This window comes from Cebus imitator, unplaced genomic scaffold (genome assembly GCF_001604975.1).
Source record: "Cebus imitator isolate Cc_AM_T3 unplaced genomic scaffold, Cebus_imitator-1.0 Scaffold653, whole genome shotgun sequence".
Taxonomy (NCBI): Eukaryota; Metazoa; Chordata; class Mammalia; order Primates; family Cebidae; genus Cebus; species Cebus imitator.
The window spans coordinates 648250-665403 of NW_016107968.1; the positions used below are offsets into that span (position 1 = coordinate 648250).

The 17154-nt window shown below is 35.2% G+C and overlaps 1 protein-coding gene across 1 annotated transcript in view; it reads right to left on the bottom strand.

The window, feature by feature from the left end:
• The window catches only part of APOOL (apolipoprotein O like), a 71192-nt gene that overhangs the window by 22338 nt on the left and 31700 nt on the right, over nt 1-17154 (bottom strand). The window contains exons 2-3 of the mRNA XM_017517923.2: nt 5640-5744; nt 933-1052 (exon numbers count right to left, since the gene is read on the bottom strand). Of these exons, the coding sequence (XP_017373412.1) occupies nt 933-1052; nt 5640-5744 (225 nt within the window). The remainder of the gene's footprint in view (nt 1-932; nt 1053-5639; nt 5745-17154) is intronic.

The window sequence follows — 17154 nt, forward strand, 5'->3', positions numbered from 1 at the left end:
CATTAAGATACTGATGCTGGAGTTACTGATGCTAACAGAATTATGTTTATGTGATGCTAATGAAACATCAGTGTTTTATCAGCTTACTACTCTGCTGATGGATATTGCTAATTGAAGGCTAAGCATTAAAGTAAGGTGTATTCTACTTTGCCCAATAGTTTACAGTAGTTAAAATGGTCTTATGAGCTAACTCCAACAAGTAAACAACATTTTGCTTAGCCAAAGAAGAAAATATTCAGAAGTAATCTAAGAACTTCACATAAAAAGTGAGTGATGCTGTCCATGCTAGGTGACATAAATGCTTGATGAACTACTTTATGCAGTAGTGGTATAGTAGGTTCAATATAGCGACAAATTATTTGCTGCTACTTCTATTGATAGTTGGCATCTAATTCCCTTCCCTTTAAAACTGAGCTGGCCTTAGTGACTTAACAATAGAATGCTGTAGAAGTGGCTTTCTTGGATATCTGAGGATAGGTAAAAAGCCTGGCAAATTCTGCCTAGGGCCACTTGTAACACTGTCTTTAGGAGCCCTGAATTACCCGTGTTAAGTTGTATACGACCTATTTGCGATCACCATGCTTGAGAGGCCATGTGTAAGCATTCTAGTCAATAATCCCAGCTGAACCCAGCCTTCCAGCCATCCTTAACAAGGTGCCAGAGGTGCAAATGAAGCTGTCTTGGACTGTCTAGATCAGCTTATTCACCAGATGAACACCACTGGGCCACCTCTGTCAATACAACATCCAACAGATGAATCATCTGTCTGAACTCTGACCAATTCATGACTTACAAAATCATAAGCTATTTGTAATATAATGGTTGTGGTTTTAAGCCAGTAAGTTTTTGGATTAGTTTGCTACACATCAATAGGTAACTGGAACAATTAATCAGAAATCTCTGATATTAAACCACTATCAGAAATGACTTACCTTGCACCAGCCAATATAACGACCAGTTGCAGTGCGGACAGAAGCAAAGCCCATTTGTAAATGACCAGGCTGCTCTTCAACATATTTAGACTGGAGCGGCGGTGCCGTATATATGGGGAGCTACAGGCAAAAAATGTTCATGTCAAAAACAAACTAGCTGGACTGTCCATATCAGCAGTATGACAGAACAGGAATCCTCATCAGCCTCCTTCCTAAAAACAACTAGAAATGCTGATAAAATACTTTTTAAAAATCATCTTTAATACAGGAATGATGTAGTAAACTGTTTATAAAGATGATTTAAAACCCAGAAATTAAAAAATGCCAAATATAGTATAACCCAGTGGTCCTACTCCTATGTATATTTAGAGAAAGTACTATTTTGCACACCCAGAGTTATGTATAATAATATTCACAGGAACAATTTAATTACAACTAACTCAATGCCCATCCACAGTAAAATGGATAAACTGGGGTATATTCGTACAAAGAAATATTAGGAATCAGGGGGTAAATATAAAAATTATAGCAACATGGAAAAACTTAGATGAATTTCAGGAATATAATGGTACTTAAAAAAAACCCAAAAAACATACTGCTTAGCAAAACAGACATATAAGGTAAAATTTAAAAGGAAGGGAATAATAGTAAAAACTTAGGGTAATGGTAACCTCTGAATGGAATGAAATGGGAACACAGGGGATTTTGTTTTCCTTTAAATTGGGTGGTAGGTTCATATTATCATTATTATTCATACCTTTCATAGTTTGAACAGCCTTTTGATTCTAATTAATATTTAATAAAAACAAATATAAACAAAAGAACAATGAAAACTTTAAGCAGGTAAGGACTTATTTCCTTTAAAAAAAAAACATTTTTTTTTTGCTTTTATATTTAGGGTATAAATCCTCCTATAAAATTTGGTGTTTGATGAAGATATAACCTGGAAGAATGAAGTTTACAAATCAACAGCAAAGGAACTAGATGATTAATAACTTTGGATTTGGTCCTTTACCAACAACAAACATGAAACTATAGTTAATACTGTATTGTATTCTTGGAAAATTCTAACAGTGGGTGTAATATGTCCTCATCACATAAACGATTAACTATCTAGGGTAATACATATGTAAATTAGAGAGATTTAGTCATTCCACAATGTCTATATACTTCAAAGCATCATGCTGTACGAGGTAAATGCATACAATCTTTTGCCAGTTTTTTTTGTAATTAAAAAAAAAATGTCTATATATAAAACATAGGACAATGTCAGTTTGGTAAAGTTTTTCCAGTATTAAGTCAGAAACGTATTGTTTTGCCATTAAATGACTCTTTACTACCCATACTAGGTTAAAGAGTGTTTCTCTTTCTGTACTAATGCTTAGACTTAAATCCACCACAATGGCAACTATGTGTAATTAGAAAGATGAGAGATGCATATTTTATATTAAAGATGCATTTTATATATGAAAAGCAGGTACAGTGCAAGTAGGGAAGTTTCCTCTCTCCTATAGAAAGGGGAGATATATATAGATATACTGGTGTCAGAATGGGTAACGTTATTTACTTATATGTTTATCCATCATGTTTCTATCATCTCTATTCTTTACACATCCCAATTTCAAACTTTTTTACACTCATTGTTTTTATTCTCTCTCCTCTGTCCCCATCAAAACCTGCCGATTACGTTATTTATTTATTTATTTATTTTTTGGTCTTGCTTTGTCATCGAGGCTAGAACACAGTGGCATGAACACAGCTCACTGCAGTTTCAACCTCCTGGGCTCAAGCAATCCTTCCATCTCAGCATCCTGAGTAGCTGGGACTACAGGTACACCTCCACTGCACTTGGCTAATTTTTGTATTTTTTGTAGAGATGAGGTTTTACCCTGTTGCCTAGACTGATCTCCAATTCCTGAGCTCAAGCAATCCGTCCGTGGTTCACGCCTGTAATCCCAACACTTTGGGAGGCCCAGGGTGGGTGAATCATCACGAGATCAGGAGCTCAAGACCAGCCTGGCCAAGATGGGTGAAACCCTGTCTCTACTAAAAATACAAAAATTAGCCAGGCATGGTGGCACACACCTGTAATCTCAGCTACTCGGGAGGCTGAGGCAGAGAATTGCTTAACCCCGGGAGGCTGAGGTTGCAGTGAGCTGAGATCGTGCCACTGCATTCCAGCCTGGGCAACAGAGGTAGACTCTGTCTCAAAAAAAAAAAAAAAAAAAAAAAAAGAAAAGAAAAGAAAAGAAAAAGAAATGTTCAGGGATGTCTAGGGATGGTTATATACATGTAGTCCAATTGCCAGTCATTTTACTGATCTGAAAACTGCAGATTTCACGGTTAAAACAAATGATTGTCCCATGGTCCTACAGAGTTTTCTATTACAAGGAGATTTAATTACGTTCACTAGACGGCATATAAGGCAGGAATACACTGAGAATATTTAAAAAGATGTTCAGTGAGAAGAGTTGAATTAAAACAGGATTTTCTGTTAAGTTACAAATTTAACAGAAGATTCAAATAACCAAATAACCAGAACACTTCATTCATAAAGTATTCTGGTTTAGTAGAGGATTTATTATAGATGTAAACAAGAAGTACAGCTCACTTTACACAACAAAAGTAGCTAGGAGTGTTGCACATAAATCACATTTTCATCCCTTCAGACATTCTACATTCCTCAAGGATTAGATCCTGACTTTTTGTATAGTCCCTAGCACATAGTTGGCAACTAACGTTGTTTAATATGTAATTCAATTAAATTATATATAAAATGTACTTGGGGACTACAATAAATACCAAGGAATATTGTGTATTCCATAATAAACAGCACTACTTAATTATAAAATTTCAAAAATTAAATTCAGCTATTAGGAACTTATCTTCCTACCCAGATTTGAGCTGTCCAGATATGAGAGTGTCAAGGAAGACTTAAAACCAACATCCTCTTAAGATTAATAAAAGGAAAAAAAAAAAAAAAACTTAGAATCAGTTGATGTGGAGAGGAATGACTCCACCCTAGACCGTTAATGAAAATAAACTTACCTAATGATTAAAACAGTGCCTCACACATATGCAAGAGGAGCTTGGAAAATATTTTTGGTTGAATTTATGAATATTACCTTTGTGCATGTTGAGTTTAGTAATATTATCAATTTTTTGTGCCTTTTGACCTACACTTCTGCTTCCAAAAATTCATTCTAAGGAAATGGTTATAAATGTATATATAGATTCAATACAAAGTGGTTCGACAAGTACTGATTAGAATAGCAATAACTGGAAATAGTCTATATTTCCAAAAATTTATGAAAATTTTACATTTATTTGATGGTGATACATTCACACAACAGAATACTTATGACATCATTAAGAATTCTGTCCAGTGTCATCTAACTAGTCCGTCGTGGAATCAGGATTCAAATTCAGGCCTGATTCAAAAACATATTATTAAGTGTGTAAATAAATCTTAGGGGTGACTTAAAGTGGGAAGAGATAAAAAGCACAATGTTGAATAGAATTAGTAACCACAATTACAGCTCAACAGGCTGGCATGATAAGCCAGATCAACAAGATAAAATTTAAACAGGTATAAATATACCTTCAACAGATTCCAAAAAGTTCAAATGCCTGTACAGACTGGGATGAGGCATAGCTTACCAGTAGCCCATGTAAAAAGGCTTAATGAATTTTAGAGAACCACATGCTTACTATGCCATGGTCAAAAGCTGCTTATGAGCATGGTTGATTTTGAGCACTCGAATATAAAAACTAATGTGATCTTAGACAGCATTAATAGAAATATAACATCTAGAAGAGAAGAAATCAGAGTCTGACTCTATCGTGTAGCAGTCAAAACACATCTTGGTTTGTACATCCAAGTCATGGCACCAAAACACAACATGTTTTCTAAAAAGAAAAGCAAAGTACTTACACCAGAAGAAAACACTAACTATCTTGAACATGCTTGGCAGAGGATGTTCATGACAGTCAGGAACTCAAAGCTGTGATGTATGAGAAATAGTTGAAGCAACTAAATGCTTTAAAATGTTTACCCTGGAAGCAAATTACTTAAAGTATAACTGATATTTACAGGATTGTTTTTTGAAACAGAGAAGGACTTTTCTGTATGGCACCAATGCAAGAGATACAGCACCAAGAGGTGGAAGTTATTATGAGACAAGTTTCTGTCTGACATAAGAAAGGACCTTAAGTTAAATGAGAGAATTCAGAAAATGGAATGGGCTCCTTAGGCTCCTTTACCTAGAGTTTTATTCACATAGAGGATATATGGCCACTACATGTGCCTACTATAGAGGGAATTAAAATGCCATACAGAAGGTTCATCTACAAAATATCTAAGGTCACTTCCAAATCTGAGATCTTAATGAATTTCTTGAACTGAAGGTTCCTAATTCTTAATGTACCTTTATAAGTTTTTCAAGAAAGAAAAATCAGACAGCCTACAAGGTCTAACACCCTCTACCACTTATTGATTATTCATTAAGAAAAATCACCAGTTGGAATTTTAAATGGTTGAGTTAAATACTGACTTTTAAGATACTTCATAACAATTTCTCTCAACTTATAAAATATACCTAATAAAAACTTCTAAGAAAGTTTTGATGAGCAAAGATAATTTTAAAATATAGCTTTTGTGTCATCTTGATATTATACAAAGTTCATAAACCTTTGTAGGCAAATTACCTGCTCTGGTTTCACTAGCTGCTTTTTGAATTCCTCTTCTTTGGTTGCATGTACACTTACAGATGCATAAATCAGACCTGTAGGCACGGTTGTCAGTTTTCCCATCTGAGAAAGACATAACAGAAACACCATTTTAGTTGAAAAGCTTTCCATCTTTTATTTCCTAACAAATTCTGGAGGAATCTCAGGAAATCTATTGGTTTCACCTTAATATATTAAATACTCAAACACTCCAAATTATTTCATACATTTTTAAGACATATTATCTTCTCATACTGGATGGCAGAGTACTATTTTTACCTGTCTGTTAATTACCTACTTCATAAGGAATATAGCAATATATTTATCTGGATTATTATTACGTAATAATATAGCAGTATAATAATTACTAAAATTTGAAGGATGGAGTGGGATTGGTCTTGCTATTCATTCAGTCCAAAAACTTTAATTGAACACCTACTATGTGCCAGATTGGTTTCAGTGCTTAGAATACATCAGTGAACAAAACAAAGATTCCCACTCTCATACAAATGAAATTCTAATAGAGAGGAGAGAGGCAATAAACACAATAAATAAACGATGTAGTACATTATAAGTTGACAAATGCTCTGAAGAAAGCAAAGGATAAGAGTGGTCTGGAGTACTGGGTATTGCAGGCTGCATATTGAAATATAATTTATATAAACATTATCCATAAAAATGAATTCCTTCTATTATAAATCCTTTGCTCCTGATTTTCCCAATGCATTCCGCTTTACCTGTTAAGTGCTTAATTTAAAGCAAAAAGTGATCTTTGTTTTAGCTATAATTTGATTTGAATTAAGAATGCAGGAAAATTACTGGCTCTAAAAATAAAGTACTCTAGTGTTATTCAGGTATCAAAATAATTCCCAAAGATTATCCATTCAACAAGGCCAGTGTAAAGCTTTCCAAGGTACAAATGTTTTAACATTCTGATTCTTAAATGGGAAAGAAGTTTCTTGAATTTGACAAAGGACATTATGAGGGAAGAGGTCTCCTTGTTTTACACACAAATAAAATTGTGCAAGACATGGAAGAATCACTGGCTAAAAAATTCTAAATGTTCTCCAATGACAGTGATAGTACTTATACTTCATTTCTGATACTACTTTTCATATTTTCTGAGAAGAGCAAGGGAAGCTACACAGGTGAAATCAGTTAAGAAATTTCCTGTTTAAACTGGGCAGGACTCTGATTTAGATTGGAGCTGTAAAAATACAGGGTAAAATTAGAGTCAACAATAAGAAGATAAATTTTGTTTATTCTCCTCTCCCATGCCTCCTTCTAGTACAGGCAATAGCATGACAGAATGATTTACCTAGGCATGCTTCCCTTAAAGACATCACTTTTTTTATTTCTTATATCCAGTTGGTATTCATTAATGAAATAACAAGATTTCCACACCATACCTATGTCAGGTATAAATTAAATGTATATTAAAACTACAAGCAAAATTACCTAAAGCATAACTGATATTTAAAGATTTGTTTAAATATCAAACAAGTATGCTCCCCATGAACCAGAGGAATTTTGTTAATAAAAGCGCTAAAGTTATTACAGGAAGGATGTACAATTTTATAACATGTAAAAGCTTTTTCTGATACCTGACTAGACTTTACTTCTTCCTAAGGTACTACTCCCTGGATATAAGACAAATACTTTCAAAATATGCTAATATCTGAATTTTTTCAACACACTAATGATCACAGAGTATACTCACATTACTTCATATAATGCAATAATAATATGTCGACTATAAAAGAATATTATAGGTATTGCTTGATAATTATGATCTAGTATTCCAGATTTTGGATTTACTACTTGAGTTCATAGCCTAAAAGTTAATATACCTTGAAAACTGCCTAAATAATTTCTCCACATTTTTTACTCTGTAAGGTAATAAAGGTCCTCCCATTCTTTCCTACTGTTTTCATAGATTCCTTGACTTTTATTGAGGAGGTAGTATGGCACAACGGAAAAAACAATGAGCTTAGGGCCGGACACAATGGTTCACGCCTGTATTCCCAGCACTTTGGGAGGCTGAAGTGGGTGGATCAACTGATGTCAGGAGTTCAAGACCAGCCTGACCAACATGGTGAAATCCTGTCTCTACTAAAAATACAAAATTAGCTGAGAGTGGCGGTGCACGCCTGTAGTCCCAGCTACTTGTGAGGCTGAGGCAGGAGAATCGCTTGAACCCAGGAGGCAGAGGTTGCAGTGAGCTGAGATCACGGCATTGCATTCAAGCCTGGGCAACAAGAGCGAAACTCTGTCTAAACAAAAAAATGTATGTATATATGTATATATATATATATATATAAGCTAGGAGTTACATAGAACTTATTGTCTAAACATGAACAAGTTACTTAAGCTCTTCAAGTTATGCTGCGCAGTATGGCAACTATAAGCCGCATGTGGTTATTTAAATTGAAATTAAGATCATTAATAAATAAAAACTTCAGTCACATTAGTCCCATTTCAGGTACTCAACAGCCATAATGTAGAGCACAGATTTAAAAAAAAAATCCATCCTTGCAGAAATTTCTAGTGGACAGTGATGTCTTAATTAGGTTAGCTGATTATTATTAGGTTAAATATCTGAAAAAATAGGTATGCCATCCTGCTTATGATTATCACATGGATTAAATAAGGAGTTATATTAAAATGACTTATACTCAGTACATAGGCAATTAAGTTTAGTTTCCCATTCGTTCTGTTTGCTGAATAAAGAAATTAAATGGCTGTGTTTATTCCTCATTTTCTTTTCACATGTATTTGATGCTAATCAGGCTCTAGTGAGAAGAGAGATAACAATAAAATCTATCCAACGGATTTATTAAATCCAAACAAAAAAAGGTTGCAATTTTTGTCAAAAGAAATCAGGAAGACTGGCACATTAGGGCATCTTCAAGTCTAGGTTATAGGTGAAGTATATGTCACTTCACCAGGTTAAGATGTCACTTCACCAGTTTAAGATGACCAGATATGTCATCTTAAAGAGGGAAAGCTGATGGTACAGCACACTGAAAAATTTTGCACAAAGATTGGCAAACTACAACTCTGGGCTAACTCTGGCCTGGACTCTAAGCTAAAAATGTCTTTAAAAGACATATTTAAAGATTTGTAAAAACAAAGAAGAATATGTGACAAGAGATCTTATGCAACCTGCAAAGCCTAAAACATTTATCATATAGCCCTTTACAGAAAAAAATTTGCCAGCCTACAACTGAGAAAACCAAATAAGATATTTAAAAAGTATCAGAATTTGGGATGTTATAAAAAACTTACAGCCTCACGAGACTGTCATTATCAAACATCATTAAAATTGAGCAGAGATAATCGAGTTTTCACAAGAGGTTAAGACCTTGATTTAAAACTATTTGTAACTTTGAAATAACCTGTCAAGTCAAAATTATGACTTACTTAAAATCAATGAGAGATTAAAAACTGGCTCTCTACAAAAGATAACAGGTCCTAAAACAGAATTCTCTCACATGGAAATTTACAAACAGCAAGGCTAAAAGAGGAGCATGAGGGAACTTACCCATAAGACTCACCCCCTCCAACTGTTCCTGCAATAAAAATATAGCTGATTCTTGTTATTTGCAGCAGTTATATTCTATAAAGTAGCCGTAAATACTGATTTACAGAATACTGAACCATTTCTCCAGGGGAAAATACAGGGTTAGCTTCCTGTGATACCAAGGTTTTTGAAGGTTTTTATCATGACCTGATGTTAAATTTTATCAAATGCTTTTTCAGCATCAGTTGAAATGATCACATGATTTTGATCCTTCATTCTGTTGGTATGATGTATCACACTGACTGATTTACATATGCTGAACCATCCTTGCATCCCTGGGATAAATCCTACGTGGTCATGATAAAATGATCTCTTCAATGTGTTTTGGAATTTGGTTTGCTGGTATCTAGTTGAGAATTTTTGCATCAATATTTATCAGGGATATTGCTCTGTAGTTTTCTTTTTTGATGTGTCTCTGATTTTAATATAAGGGTAATATTAGCCTTGTAGAATGAGTTTGAAAGTATTCCCCTCTCCTGTATTTTTCAGAATAGCTTCAGTAGAACTGTTATTTCTTCTTTAAATGTTTGGTAAAATCCAGCTGTGAAGCTATCAAGTCCTAGGCTTTTATCTCCTGGGAGATTTTTACTACATCTCATTGTTATTTGTCTGTTCAGATTTTGGATTTCTTCATAGTTCAATTCTGGTAGGTTGTGTGTTTCTAGGAATTTATCCATTTCTTCTAGATTTTCCAATTTATTGGCATATAGTTGATCACAGTAGCCACTAATGATCCTCTGAATTTCTGCAGTATTGGTTGAATGTCTCCTTTTTCATCTCTGATTTTATTTATTTGGGTGTTCCCGCTCTTTTGTTAGTCTCCCTAAAGGTTTGTAAATTTCATCTTTTAAAACAGCCAACTTTTTGTTTCATTGATCTTTTGTATATTTTTTTCTTCATGTCAATTTCATTTATTTCTGCTCTGATATTTATCATTTCTTCTACTGATTTTGTGTTTGGTTAGCTCTTGCTATTAAGAATTTTTATTCTGGGAGGTATGAAGATGGCTGATTAGAAGCAGCCAGTGCATGCTGCTCTCAAGGGGAAGATATATAGTAGCCAGTAAACACAAGCTCTTCCACTGAATCATCCAGGAGGACACACTGGAATTCATTAAGGGAGCACCATGACCCACAGAGAGCAAAGATGTGCAAGACAGGACAGCTGCTCACCCAGGACTGGCAGGAAGACAACAGAGCTCCCCACCACAGGGAAATGGTAAGTCAGCAAAAGCCACCAGGGACTCACACTTGTGCCATGAACCTTTGCAATCCTGGGCACAAGAGATCTCCACAGACCCTCTACTCCCAGGGCCTCCAGACTGACACGGGCTGCCTAGAGTCTTCTGGGTAGAGTTGCCACTCAGGCACATAAGGAGCCCCAAGGGCCTTGGACTCCTGAGCACTCTTGTACCAGCTACCATAGCTGCACCAATAAGTGAGGCAAGACTCTCTCACATGCTCCCAGGACAGAGGCCACATGCATGGTACTGAGGAATGGATGGACTGCAGGCTTTGCCTCTGCTACACGTGGCTAGGAAAAGCCCACCAGTCTGGGATCCTAACACAACTACACCAATCACACCTAAGCATTCAAGCCAATACCAGCTCTGTATTTCTTACGGGATAAAGCTCCCACAGGTAACTGACAGGCCTGACATTTTTGCCAATGGCTCAGCCCGGACCTCTACTACACTCAGGCTGAGAAGGGAGGGAAGAGCCCAACAGATTGCTGGCCTCCAGCACACTACAGCAGCCTTACAGAAAAGTGGCCAGATTATTTTCTATGTAGGTCTCTGCCAGTGCTACTTCTCACTGGACAGAGCTTCCCAATCAGGATCCCCAGTATAGCCACCCTACCCCAACCTAAGCACTTGGGCTGGTAGCACCTCTGCATTTCTCTGAAATGGAGCTCCCAGAAATAATCAAGAGACACAACACTTTTACCATTACTGAAGCAAAACAAAACAAAACAACAACAACAATAAAATCCAAAGGACAGCAACATCAAACATTAAAGGAACATCAGCCCACACATGAAAAAGATTGAGTGCAAGAGCTCAGGCAACTGGAAAAGCCAGAGTACCTTCTCCCCTCTAAACAACTGCACCACCTCCACAGCAATGGTACTTAACCAGACTAAAGTGGTGGAAATGGCAAAGGGTTTAGAATATAGATAGGAATGAAGAACATCAAAATTCAGAAGAAAGTTGAACCAGATCCAAAGAATCTAAGAATTAAAATAATACAACAGTTAAAAGATAAAATAGCCATTTTAAGAACCAAAACCAACTGAAAGAGCTGAAAAATGCACTGCAAAAATTTCATAACATAATCAGAAGTACTAACATAACATAATCAGAAAAGACCAAGCTGAGGGAAGAATCTCTGCTTGAAGATCAGCTCTTCCAATCAACTCGGTTAGAAAAAAACAAAGAGAAGAGAATTAAAAAAGGAACAAAACCTCTGGAAATACGGAATTATGTAAAGAGACCAAACCAATGACTCACTGACATCTCTAAAACACACTGAGAAAGAGATAGCAAGTTGCAAAATGTATTTGAGAATATTGTCCATGAAAATGTCCCCAACCTCACTAGATAGGCCAACATTCAAATTCAAGAAATGAATAGAAGCCACATGAGACCGTATATAAGATGACCATCCCCAAGAAACATCCTCATCATATTCTTCAGGGGCAACATGAAAAAATATTAAAGGCAGCTAGAGAGAAGAAGCAGGTCACCTTTGTTCTCAAAGAACTGAAAACAGAACTACCATTTGACTCAGCAATCCCACTACTGGGTATATATCCAAAGGAATATAAATTATTTTACCATATATACATGCATTCATGTGTTCATTACAACACTATTCACAATACCAAATACATGGAATCAACTTAGGTGCCCATCAGCGGTGTATTGAACATAGAAAATGTGATACATATACACCATGGAATACTATGCATCCATACAAAAGAAGAAATCATGTTCTTTGCAGCAACATGGATGCAGCTGCAAGCCTAACTGAATTAATGCAGGAACAGAAAATCAACTACTGCTGTTCTCACTTTTAAGTGGAAACTAAACACTTGTTACACATGGACATATAGATGGGAACAATAGACACTGAGGACTAGTAGATGGGGCAGGGAGGGAGAAAAGGATTGAAAAACTATTGGATAATATGCTCATTACCCAATAGTTGGGAAGGGCTCAATCAAACCCCAAACGTCAGCATCACTCAATATTCTCTTGTAACAAACCTGCACATATGCCCCTGAACCTAGAATAAAAGTCGACATTATTAATAAAAAAGGTGCCAACTAGAGTTTAATTATGAAGTCTGTTGCTTTTACTAAAAACATAAGGCTGATTTCTATGATAATTATACTCTATCACCTAGCATTTTTCTAAAATAATATTTATAAAAAATTTCAATAATCTATTTTATTACTGCTAGTCTAACAACATTATGGGGACACATGATCAAATACAACCTGATTCTAAAATAAAGGAGCAGAAAAAAAGTCATTCTGCAAGAAAATATACTTTTCCCCAATAACACCAATCTTGACTAATAGAATTTTTTTAAATTTAGAAAATATACATTGTGTGACTCAGCTATCTACAACTTTTTAGCTTCTAGAAGAGTTCATTAACCAGCAAAGGGGGGAAAGAAACAAGACATTTTCAAAATCTCTTGTGGTCAAAAAGCTGTCCTGGAGCATCCAGCAACCAACAAAATGGGAGAAAAACCAAGAGCTGAGTATCAGAGGTAAGGTTACTCCAATTGGCTAGTTGTGATTATAAAAGTTAAGATTATACATACCAAAAGTCACAAAATGGGAGAAATAACAAGGAACAGAGTTAAGAAATAATAAAAAGAGAATAAAAGATAGTAGCAGAGGCACAGTATGGCTGGCAAAGGAAAAGAACCAGCAACAAAACTACAAATGCATGATGGAACAGCTCTACAACCTGGTAGCATTATGGTACCTGTGCCACACCTCATTATAACGTCCCTGAAAACAAAAGAGATCTCTGACGACAGTGTGTTGAGGAGTGCACACAATGTGCCAGGTGCTTTATATATATACAGACTTTTTAATCTTCACAATAATCTAATGTAGTGGGTCTTATTTAGGATGCTTTTGGCTGAAATTCTGGAATCTCCAACTTAAACTGGCTTCAACTATGAAAAAAACGTATTCTCCATATAACAAAGTCTAGGAGCAGGCAGACATAAGGATTGGTTAATTCACTTGCTTATCAAGAACCTAGGTTCTTCCATTTTCCTCTGAAGCCCACATTAAAGTGCCATTTAAAATGATGCACAGCATCTGGTGTTTTCTTGAAAACTAAATATTAAGGAACACTAAGAGAAAGAAGTGACCTGTAACACAGCAGTAAAAGTGAAATATATTCTGAAGACAAATGTGCTGACAAAAATAACACCTGTGGTCTAATACATTAGCAATGGAAAAGGAGTAATTAACATTTGCTAAACGCCTACTGTGCGCCAGAAAGTATTTGGACACAAGTAAACTATACAAATATCAGCAGTGGCCTTTGGAGAACAGAAAAACACTTGGAAAAAGGCTGCCTTTGATTTACTGAGCATGTAACCCTGCCTACAAAGCCAAAAAGTTGTATATATTTCAGTTCACAATTATGGAAGAAAAAGCAAATGACACGAGTCACTTTTTTAAGATAGCACTTTCTGAGACTATTTTCGGGTTCGATACTCATTCAGGTCCACTATCTATATTTATATCTTCACTTAGATAACAAATACAACATATTACAATTGGCAAAGTTAAAAAGTAAAGATACTGAGTTATGAAGAAAGTATTCAACTTTTTGGTTTAACATCGACCGGAGTTACACAGTACATTTGAGATATGTTCATCAAAATTAAAGCTGTAGCACTTAAAGGACCAATCTGAAGTTACCTAGAACAAATAACTGCCTAACTCAGTGTAGTTGCATTACAAAATTATAGAACATTAATGGTAAAGCATTTCAAGTACTCAGTTATTTTAATTATCATGTATGGAAGAAATTATTCTGAAATTTCTGAACATATAAATCATTCAATAATTGTGGTCCGATTATTACTGAGTAACACTTGAAAGTGTCAAAAGTTTATCTTAGATAAATAAAAATCTAACTAGAAAATTAAAAGTAAAAACATATAGGGAGTATATTTACACAATTAAACATCTTAAAATCCTCCAGAAATGGCACAACAGATCAGCAAAATTCCACTTTATCCAGTTTGTTAACCACGCTGAAGTATTTTATCAGTATTTTTAGAATATTTTAATCAGTACTTTGACGAATAGTGAATATTGTCAAAGTCAGAAATCAGATTTTGCAAAAGACCTAACAGCCTCCTTTTACAAACACATATATACACATATGCTATATCTGGGGAAAAACTTAGGCTGTATCTCCCTGGTGGAAATGTGGGACAGGAATATTGAGAGCATTCTATTTACTTGATAATAAAAGATGATGTTAAAGCTGTTTTCAATTTAGAATTCAGATGTTACAAAATTTCAAAACAGGATTAAATAAACTATACAGAAATGCTGAATTGATCTTTGTAAAATACTCCTTGTTCTCTCAGCTCAATAAACAACCTTTATTGCCTTCCTCTGGCCTAGCCAAATCAATCCTCCTAGACCTCAAACATGTCAAGCACATTCCTCCCTCAGTGCCTTCACACACTCCAAGGGTTGTGGTAGAATGCCCTTTCCTCTCCTGTATCTAACAGTACTAGGCACACAGTAGGTACTTAAAAAATAATTACTGAATAAATACACTTACCAAAACCCTGCCCTTCACTGAAAGCCTAGCTAAATTCCCACTAGTTCACTCAAAGACATCTCTCTGAATTCATATAGTTCATATTTTTGTGAAGCACTAATCTGGTTATTTAACAAACATAACATTACATTAGTATGTATCTTTTTGAAATATATGCAGCCTATTTTTCTATTAAATATAGACTCCCACGAGTAGTCTTACACCTCTTGTATCCAAAAGACTTGGACCTTAAAACTAAATAATAAAATAATACACAGGTTTTAATAGAGCAGTATACACAGAGAATTTACTAAGTTCTTTTATGTAATAACATTTATGAGATGCCTTATATACCAAGCATTTGTGGAGACAAACAACTAAAGATCCTAAAGCGAAACTGAAATTCTAAGACTGATTCAGCAGTCTTAATTTTTTGAAAATCTAATGAAAGTTATTAACTATCTACCTCAAAATGTACTTACTCTGAAATTTTTGCATAAGCTTGCAGGCCCACACACTCTGAGGCATTTGCGGACCCAATCAATCTGGCTCCAACACAAATGAAATTTATCACAAGTACATTTTATCCTGATATGCAGATACAAAATTCCCTCAGAAGTGCTCTAAGGATCAAATACAATTCTGGTGTATTTTGAAAAGTTATTTTATTATTTTAAATTTTTATATGTCCAATATTTCAATAGCTTTTGGACTACACATGGTTTTTGAGTACATGGGTGAATTGTATAGACCTAAACTATGAGATCTTAGTGCACCCACAACTTGAATAGTATACAGTTTACCCAATATGTACTCTTTTTGTTTTTTAAATCTCTAGTCCTCCCTCCACTCTGCCTTTTCGGAGTTTGCAAATCCCATTACACCACTCTGTATGTCTTTGCATACCTATAGCTTAGCTCCCACTTTGTAAGTGAGAACAGAGGGTATTTGGTTTTCCATTCCTGAGTTACTTCATTTAGAAGAATGGCTGCCAGTCCCATCCAAGTTGCTACAAAAGACATTATTTCACTGTTATTTAAAGGTGAGTAGTACTCCATGGTATATATAAAATACAACATTTTATTGTATTTATTTATTTACCCATTTATTTTTAATTCAATAGCTTTTGGGGTACACGTGGTTTTTTTTCACATGGATGAATTATGTAGTAGAGATTTTAGTGCATCTGTCACCTGAGCAGTGTACATTATGCCTAATGTACAGTTTTTTTTTTTTTTAATCCCTAACCCACCTCCCAGCATCCCCATTGTGACTCTCTAAAGTCCATTATACCACTCTGTATGCCTTTGTGTACTCATAGCTTAGCTCCCACTATAAGAGAGAACATATGGTTTTTGGTTTTCCACTCCTGTACTTCACTTAGAATAATGACTGCCAGCTCCATCCAAGATGCCACAAAAGACATTATTTCATTCATTTTCGTGGCTGAATAGTATTCCATGGTGTATATATGCCACATTTTCTTGATTTACTTGGTGGCTGATGGGCATTTAGGTTGGTTCCATATTTTTGCAATTGTCAATTGTGCTGCTATAAACATGTACGTGCATGTGTCTTTTTCATATCATGACTTCACCTTTGGGTAGACACCCAGTAGTGGGATTGCTGGATAGAAAGATAGACACATTTTTAGTTCTTTAAGGAATCCCCATACTATTTTCTATAGTGGCTCTACTAATTTACACTACGGCAATGTAAAAGTGTTCCATTTTCACCACATCCACATAAATAGTTATTGTTTTTTAGCTTAATTATGGTCATTCTTACAAAAGTAAGGTGGTATCTCACTGTGGTTTTAATTTGCATCTTCCTGATGATTGGTGATGTTGAGAATTTTTTAATATGTTTGATGGCTGTCTGCACATCTTTTGAGAAATGTCTATTTATGTACTTTGCCCACTTTTTGATGGGATTATCTGGTTTTCTTGGTGATTTAAGTTTCTTATACATTCTGGATACTAGTCCTTTGTCAAATGCACAGTTGGCAAACATTTTCTTCCATTCTGTGGGTTGTCTGTTGATTATTTCTTTTGCTGTGCAGAAGCTTTTCAGTTTAATTAGGTATCGTTAATTTA